Source organism: Oncorhynchus mykiss, chromosome 18, assembly GCF_057628025.1.
Source record: "Oncorhynchus mykiss isolate SJ-2025 chromosome 18, ASM5762802v1, whole genome shotgun sequence".
NCBI lineage: Eukaryota > Metazoa > Chordata > Actinopteri > Salmoniformes > Salmonidae > Oncorhynchus > Oncorhynchus mykiss.
In genome coordinates, this window is record NC_143039.1 from 55,146,358 (window position 1) to 55,155,697 (window position 9,340).

The window sequence follows — 9,340 nt, forward strand, 5'->3', positions numbered from 1 at the left end:
ATGTATTATTTTTATCAGCATGAATTAGAAAGGCCTACTTTTATTCCATAGGCTGGGATCCGCACTGTGCAGCTGTTGCAAGAGCGCATTTTTCACTGGCTGTCAAAAACAATGATTAATAGGCAGCTTGAATTCTTGAATTCAACCATTATTGGTTTCCAATATAGCCATTATTGGGTTCAAATACACATTTAGATTTGTGAACAGCCATCCACAACAACCACAATCCGTAAGGCACAAATAGCTAAATGAGAGAGCAGCAGTGTGATTCACATCAATGCACCATGTAGATATCAATAATAAGTTATATCCGTATCGCCGTAGACTAAACCACTGCTGTCATCCTTATCTCCAAGCGTTTATTCAAATTGGATAATCTTTGGATGCCGACAGCAGTCGCACCATTGAAAGACATACCTTGGACTGTGACCTACTCCCATTCCTGCGCTTTTCCCGCGATCCATCAAACACATTTGGTGTGTCTTCATAGTGGTCTCTGATTTGTGGTCAGACTCGCTCAGAGAAGTCTAAAGATTTTTTTCGCAAACATCCTTTCTGAATTAAAAAATGATCCTTGAAGTAATCATCTATTTTATTCAAAAGTATCTGTAATCCGATTACAATTTTCTTTCTGGTAACCTAACGGATTACGGTTACAGTTTTGTAATCCCATACACGTACAATTTTTACATGTAATCCTGTACTCCCCAACCCTGTTGATATCACCATATTTTCTAAAAAGGCCTATATATACAGCAAGACATTAGTCTAAAGACATTGCTCAGGACCATGGTATTAGGATGAGAAAAAAAGGCAGATGAGATCATTTTGCATAGGATACAAATATTAATCCCCTATAATATCAATCCCCGATCTTAATGATAAAACAGTCTAATACTTTTACAATGAAGTGTGAATAAATGTGTCCTCGATGTTAGTGCGAGTGGATGTGAGATCAGAAACAGACAGGCGGCCCCATTATGCAGATCTCCGATGTCACCTCTGGGCTATCCACACTTCGCCAAGTACAGGAACAGAGGAACAGACTAATGGCCCGGCTACAGTCAACACCACACTCCTCACGTGTGTATTTGGTACAACAAAAGATTAGCATTATTCGCAAATATACAACAGAGTTCAAAGGCACTGTGGCTGCTGCCTTGTCTCTTCCCTTCTTTTGTTTTCATCCAAAGCTTCAAAAAATGTGTTTGGCCTAATCATCCAATCCTGACAAATACTTGATATAACCTAGGATACTAATCAATTATGTTTAATACCATAAACATATTGTATGCTTTTGACAATACGGCCTAATAACATTTTAACATGTCTTTTTTTCGTAAGATACATAACGAATGTATGAAATATGAACAGCTCTGAAAATGTTTTAAGCTATGCAAGAGTTAACGAATATCCAAACATGTTAAGAAAATGCATAGGCCTCTGTCATGAAGGCTATAAACCTAAAGGCAACGAAGAAGTTATTCTTATTCATACAGTTTAAAGTAGGCCTAGAGGCCTATAGGTACTTTTTACATTTTGTATTGACGCAATTATGATGGGCATTTTTGCATTGGGGACATCGAAGAGACGCTCGAAACACGACCATTAGGCCATCGGGGTGTGGTCTCGAACGCAACGCCACACCCCTATTCCCATCTGGTCCCGAGGGGCCTTATATGATCAGGCCTTGGGCTCTCAAGCCAGTAGTACTTATCTCACTGTCAAAACGAATCTAGAAACAGTGAATCCTATTCTAACGGTATATTTCGCGGAACACCACACGAACTCATCCTATAGGAAATATGACTTCTTCAAACTCCGACCAGCGGCTGGACCACCTTCTGAGCGTGGTGGAGAGCGAGTTTCAGAAGGGCAGCGAGAAAGGAGATGTATCGGAGAGGGATATTAAACTGGGACTAGAGGACGCAGAATTATGGACCAAGTTTAAAGAACTAACCAACGAAATGATCGTCACCAAGACTGGCAGGTAGACTATGTTTTTTTGTTGTTGTTGCTGTTAGCAACGGATCAAAATGAGGCCTTCGAGGCCTATTGGTCTGCCTCATTGAAAGCCAAGTTTATCTGGAGAGATCTTAGAGCGCATTTTTGCATGACTTCGATCTTAAGGCCATCAGACTGTTAAATAGCCATCACCAGCCGGCTTCCACCCGGTTACGCCACCCTGCACATTAGAGGCTGCTGCCCTATAGACTTAGAATCAGTGGCCACTTTAAATGTATACATACTGCTTTACTCATCTCATAAATATATATACCATTTTACTGTATTTTAGTCAGTGCCACTCCGACATTCTTCGATCTAATATTTATATTTTTCTTAATTCCATTATTTTACTTTTAGAATGATGTCTATTGTTGTGAATTGTTACATACTACTGCACTGTTGGAGCTAGGAACACAAGCATTTCGCTACACCCACAATAACATCTGCTAAATATGTGTATGTGACCAATCAAATTTGATTTGACTTTACGAAGCTAAATGTATCTGATGCGCCCAGGTTAGATATGCAACAGACATGCTCAGCATTTCAGAATAGGCTAGATGACAGGGTGTTGGCCCGGCTAGGCACTATCTATGTTTCACTGTGGTAACTTAATAAATACCATGTCAAGAATTCGGCCTAATGCGCAACGCCCGTAAAATAGTATAAACCTATTAGTAGGATAAAGTAAAGTGCCCCGATGTGGCACCCTTTTTAATGCAAACAAATATACCGCCAAATAATTCAATTATATAGATCAACGGCTGAGCCAACATAACATAATATTTAGGCTTGCTTAGGCAATATGTTTATTTTAACAACTTTATTTGAACCTACAGGCGGATGTTTCCAGTGCTCAGAGCGAATGTGAGCGGCTTGGACCCCAACGCCATGTACTCAGTCCTATTGGACTTCGTGGCTGCAGACAACAACCGGTGGAAGTACGTGAATGGCGAGTGGGTTCCCGGTGGCAAGCCCGAGCCACAGAGCCCTAGCTGCGTCTACATCCACCCAGACTCGCCTAACTTCGGAGCACACTGGATGAAAGCGCCTGTCTCATTCAGCAAAGTCAAACTGTCCAATAAACTCAACGGGGGAGGACAGGTAAGGCCCCGATTGTTTTTGTCGTCTTCTTTGTTTGTATTTGCAGTATGCATATTCATTACTATGTAAATACATTTAAAGACAACTTGGTAGGCTAGTCCAGATTGCCCTGCTCTCTCAGAGCTAATGATGCTCTACCCTGCTGTGCTGAATTTCAAAGTTAAGCCTTTTCTGGGGAACAACAGTGTTCATTTCATGGCAAAACAACTTCACTATTTTTTATTGGGCATCTGTAGGACTAAATTGATCTGCTATCTTATACATTTTGAGTGTGTGTTTTGGATCTTTGTTTTTGATTGTAGTTTATTGTGAAATTATTAAAATAATGTATAATTTCTCTCTAGATCATGCTGAACTCTCTGCACAAGTATGAGCCCAGGATACACATTGTGAAGGTTGGAGGGCTCCAGAAGATGATCAGCAGCCAGTCTTTCCCCGAGACTCAGTTCATCGCTGTCACTGCTTACCAGAATGAAGAGGTCAGTTGGCCTGAATAACACAGTCACAGAGATAATCATTGTTCACAATAATAAACATTTTATTGTGTCCAGCTTACCATGAAGGAAGAAACTAATAGGAGCTGTCATATTTATGTACCTTCTAGATAACTGCGTTGAAGATCAAACACAATCCATTCGCTAAAGCTTTCCTTGACGCCAAAGAGAGGTAAGAGGAAGAGACTGATATTGTGTCAGAAAGATGCTTCTAAATGTATTTATTTGATTTTGTGTGCCAATTCTGATGTTATGTTTTCAATTTTAGGAGCGACCATAAAGACATTCCAGACCATGGTGGAGACAGTCAACAGTCTGGTTATTCCCAACGTAAGTCTTCCCTTCAGTCACACTACATCAACCACATTAGAAAAGCTATTTCTAGACCTCTCCACTTCAGTTCCAACAATCAAACCAAGTCCTTCTATTTGACATAATTTTCAAACGCACTTTCCTTAAACATTCAGAAAAGAATGATCCTCATATATTTATATTTTCAAAGCCTTCCATGTCCCCAATGAAACTATACATAGAGAACAGTATGAAAAAAGGAAGCATAAGAATATAACCATTTTGTCTGTTCTCTTCCTTTCAGTTGGTGGTTGGTTCCTACCTGGTAACGGCCCTATGTGCTCCAGCAGCAGCCCCCCTCCGTTCAGCGGGGCCCCTGGCCCCTCCTCAGGGTCTTATTGTGAGAGGTACTCCAGCCTGAGGGGCCACAGGGCAGCCCCCTACCCCAGCCACTACCCACACCGCTCCTCCAGCTCAAGTAAGAACCTCCTCTGCCCAACCCAGTGGTCTGTGAATGCACTGTCTACTGTTTGTTCTAGTCACTAGTCAAGACTCGTAGGTGTAGACGACAGCGTGGACATTTTAAGATGTTGGTTCATAAAAGATGTTTGAGAAATCACCCCTAGAGGAAATGCATTGTTTTAATCAGAGAAATGTTTACAATACTGTTTTTAAACATTTGTCTATGTACTTTATTGTTTAGACAACTACATGGACAACTCGTCGGGAGTCCTGCCCACCCATGACAGCTGGTCAGCCCTTCAGATCCCTAACTCCTCTGGGATGGGAACCCTGGCCCATACCACCAACTCCACATCCAACTCCAGGTATGGCAACACATGGTCATAGTTCATCATCTATATATTTCTGATACCACTGTTTATATTCCAGAACTTTCCTGACTACATGACTTGATCAGGAAACACTTTGGGCCCTGGGCCTAGACTTTTACTAGGCCCAGATTTCTTCCTTGTTAGGTCACACAGCCAGAAAAAAAACTCATAATCAAACCCCTTTCTCTGTCTCTCTCTCTCTCTCTCTCTCTCTCTCTCTCTCTCTCTCTCTCTCTCTCACACTCTCTCTCTCTCTCTCTCTCCCTCTCCCTCTCCCTCTCCCTCTCTCTCTCTGTCTCTGTCTCTGTCTCTCTGTCTCTCTGTCTCTCTGTCTCTCTCTCTCTCTCTCTCTCTCTCTCTCTCTCTTCCCTACAGCCAGTATCCTAGCCTGTGGTCTGTTGCCGGGACAACCCTAACTCCTTCTGGCTCCTCCTCTGGTTCCATTGCTGGCGGTCTGACCAGCCAGTTCCTGCGAGGCTCCTCCTACACTGGCCTGACCTCCTCCCTGCCCGTTTCCTCACCATCCTCCATGTACGACCCCAGCCTTAGTGAGGTGGGTGTAGGCGTGGGCGAGGCCCAGTTCGAAAGCTCCATCGCCAGGCTCACCGCCTCCTGGGCACCTGTGGCTCAGAGCTACTGAGCACAATGCATCTTCCATCAGACATTGACTCTCCTCAAGCACCATCCTGCTCCACATCACCTCCCTCTCCTCTCTACTGCCTGACAATCACCTAGGAAACCTTTGGGTTGATGCATTACATGTTGACAGCAACGCCTGTGAAAGGCAGAGAGTCAGCTCAGAAGAAGATCTATCTGAAGCAGAGAGATGTAGGGTCCTCTCAGGCCTTGTGTTTTACCAACATGAAATGGTTGGTTTCTCCATTCCAAAGACCCTAGATTTTCTAAACCAAAGTCCATAGGTTGCCATTCTTAAGTTACACACTTGCTGTCTTAGTGGAAGAGGCATGTGTTTTTCCATTGGGAGTTTCCTTCACTCTGTCCAAGGTGCAATTACAAGCCAAAGACAATCTGACAATACTTCCTCCACAATCGTTCCAGTTGCTGGTGTGTTACTGTAGTCGTGTCCTTCAGTACAGACACAGGACTCAAAGACAATCGTACACTGGCGTAAGACAATCAGGATCACTAGCTACCCAAAGCTAAGTTTATGAAGTAACCCCCTCAACTTTACTAAAGGGGCCAATCCTTACAGTGGCTTGCAAAAGTATTCACCCCCTTGGCATTTTTCCTATTTTGTTGCCTTACATCCTGGAATTGAAATTGATTTTATGGTGGGTTGTATCATTTGATTCACACAACATGCCAACCACTTTGAAGATGCAATTTTATTTATTTATTGTGAAACAAACAAGAAATAAGACAAAAAAAAACAGAAAACTTGAGCGTGCATAACTATTCACCCCCCCAAAGTCAATACTTTGTAGAGCCAGCTTTTGCAGCAATTACAGCTGCAAGTCTCTTGGGGTATGTCTCTATAAGCTTGGCACATCTAGTCACTGGGATTTTTGTCCATTCTTCAAGGCATAACTGCTCCAGCTCCTTCAAGTTGAATGGGTTCCCGCTGGTGTACAGCAATCTTTAAGTCATACTACAGATTCTCAATTGGCCATTCCAAGACATTTAAATGTTTCCCCTTAAAACAGCCGAGTATTGCTTTAGCAGTATGCTTAGGGTCATTGTCTTGCTGGAAGGTGAACCTCGTCCCAGTCTCTAATCTCTGGAAGACTTCTGACCAGTTTCCCAGTCCCTGCTGATGAAAAACATCCCAAAAGCATGATGCTGCCACCACCATGCTTCACTGTGGGGATGGTGTTCTCGGGGTGATGAGAGGTGTTGGGTTTGCGCCAGACATAGCGTTTCCTTGATGGCTAAAAAGCAAAATTCTAGTCTCAACTGACCAGAGTAGCTTCTTCCACAGGTTTGGGGAGTTTCCCACATGTCTTTTGGCGAACACCAAACATGTTTGCTTATTTTATTCTTTAAGCAATGGCTTTTTTTCTGGCCACTTTTCCCATAAAGCCCAGCTCTGTGGAGTGAACAGCTTAAAGTGGTCCTATGGACAGATACTGTGGAGCTTTGCAGATCCTTCAGGGTTATCTTTGGTCTCTTTGTTGCCTCTCTGATTTTTGCCTCCTTGCCTGGTCCGTAAATTTTGGTGGGCGGCCCTCTCTTGGCTGGTTTGTTGTGGTGCCATATTCTTTCAATTTTTTAATTCTGGATTTAATGGTGCTCCGTGGGATGTTCAAAGTTTCAGATATTTTTTTATAACTCAACCCGGATCTGTACTTCCCCACAACTTTGTCCCTGACCTGTTTGGGGAGCTCCTTGGTCTTCATGGTGCCGCTTGCTTGGTGGTGCCTCTTGCTTAGTGGTATTGCAGACTCTGGGGCCTTTCAGAACAGGTGTATATATACTGAGATCATGTGACAGATCATGTGATACTTAGATTACACACAGGTGGACCTTATTTGACTAATTATGTGACTTCTGAAGGTAATTGGTTGCACCAGATGTTATTTAGGGGCTTCATAGCAAAGGGGGTGAATACATATGCACACACCACTTTCTGTTTTTTATTTTTGAGAATTTTTTTAAACAACACATTTTTTTTTCATTTCACTTCACCAATTTGGACTATTTTGTGTATGTCCATTGCATGACATCCAAATAAAAATCTTATTTAAATTACAGGTTGCCAGAAAACAAGAAAAACGCCAAGGGGGATGAATACTTTTGCAAGGCACTGTATGTTTGACTGTTTATTGTTACAATTAGTGTTATTATTATGATACAGATAAATAAAATGAAATAATATTGGTGATCTAACATAAAAAAATGTATATGTGTGTATATATAATATACTGAACAAAAATATAAATGCAACATGCAACAATTTCAAAGATTTTATTGAGTTACACTTCATATAAGGAAATTAGTCAATTGAAATCAATTCAATAGACCATAATCTATGGATTTCACATGACTTGGCAGGGGCGCCAATCAGAATGAGTTTTTCTCCACAAAAGGGCTTTAATACAGATAGAAATACTCCTCAGTTTCATCAGCTGTCCAGGTGGCTGGTCTCAGACGACCCTGCAGGTGAAGAAGCCGGAAGTGGAAGCCCTGGACTGGCGTGGTTCCTTGTAGTCTGTGTTTGTGAGAACGGTCGGACGTACTGCCAAATTCTCTAAAACGACATTGGAGGCTGCTTATGGTAGATATGTGAACATTCAATTCTCTGGCCTCCGCTCTGGTGGAGAATCCTGCAGTCAGCATGCCAATTGCCCGCTCCATCAAGACATCTGTGGCGATGTGTTGTTTGACAAAACTGCACATTTTAGAGTGGCCTTTAATTGTCCCCAGCACAGGGTGCACCTGTGTAATTATCATGCTGTTTATTCAGCTTCTTGATATGCAACACCTGTCAGGTGGAAAGATTATCCTTGTGCACAACATTTGACAGAAATCATCTTTTTGTGCGTATGGAACATTTCTGGGATCTTTAAATAGAGCTCATGAAACATGGGACCAACACTTTACATATTGCGTTCATATTTTTGTTAAGTATAAATTAACGTCCATTTTCGTTCTTAGCCATTTACATGTAACTGTTTTGGATCCAGTGTCAGTGTGTTGCTTTTCGTGGCCTGAAGGAAAATGAGAAAAGAAAGAAAGTTCCCTGTATCCTCCCACAGCAGCCAAGGAGAAAGAACAGATATCTCTCCTCCATCGCTCTGTGTACATTCCCTCCTTGCCAATCACATGTACATATCTATTCTATTTGTATTTGTTGGACTCATTCAGAGTTTGTTTATTTATGTAATTTTAATAATAAATTAAAAAGTTCCTTTGTTTTCTCAAATATGACTTCAGTGTGCCAATTAGTCGCGTTCAGTGTCTATGAAATGAGCCACTACCGTAGCTACTTCTTACCCACCACATTACTGTCTACAATCATAAAATGTACATTTCCTAAAAGGTGAATAGGGACTGAACCTATACATTTCAGCCCATGTCATATTTAAGTTTAGAATATAAAACTGCAAGCCAAAGCTTGAGACCCATGTCGGCATTGAAAGCATAACAAATATTTTGCTGGACTAATGACAATACATAACCTACTTCAACTGGTATTCATCGACACAAATACGTCTTGTATTATACCCGATATCATCACAACTCGCACACAGTCCACACAAACAAACTGGAAGCAGGCCAGTTTTTCAGAAAGAGCCAAATTGTGAGGAAATAACTGTTGAAAATAAGGTCCTATGGTTATCACACATGACCTGTCACACATTACCAATCACACATTACCTATCACACATAACCAACACATGACCTATCACACATGACCTATCACACATTACCTATCACACATAACCAACACATGACCTATCACACATGACCTATCACACATTACCTATCACACATAACCAACACATTACCTATCACACATTACTTATCACACATAACCAACACATGACCTATCACACATTACCTATCACACATAACCAACACATGACCTACCACACATTACCTATCACACATGACCTATCACACATGACCTATCACACATTACCTATCACA

General features: G+C 41.7%; 1 protein-coding gene across 1 annotated transcript; it reads left to right on the top strand.

The window, feature by feature from the left end:
* The first annotated feature begins 1,681 nt into the window (after positions 1–1,681).
* Positions 1,682–8,612, top strand: LOC110496394 (T-box transcription factor T-A). Its single transcript, XM_021572269.3, has 8 exons — positions 1,682–1,990; positions 2,847–3,111; positions 3,456–3,590; positions 3,716–3,777; positions 3,874–3,935; positions 4,201–4,374; positions 4,600–4,723; positions 5,105–8,612. Exons 1-8 carry the CDS (start codon positions 1,806–1,808, stop codon positions 5,367–5,369), a joined length of 1,272 nt encoding a protein of 423 aa, XP_021427944.2. The 5' UTR covers positions 1,682–1,805; the 3' UTR covers positions 5,370–8,612.
* Positions 8,613–9,340: the final 728 nt, after the last annotated feature.

Bases quoted from the DNA above. Each gene is read 5' to 3' on its own strand.
- LOC110496394 (XM_021572269.3), top strand. From the start codon at position 1,806: ATGACTTCTTCAAACTCCGACCAGCGGCTGGACCACCTTCTGAGCGTG. The intron at 3,591-3,715 runs GTCAGTTGGCCT...TGTACCTTCTAG, and splicing joins CTGCTTACCAGAATGAAGAG to ATAACTGCGTTGAAGATCAA. The intron at 3,778-3,873 runs GTAAGAGGAAGA...TTTCAATTTTAG, and splicing joins TTCCTTGACGCCAAAGAGAG to GAGCGACCATAAAGACATTC.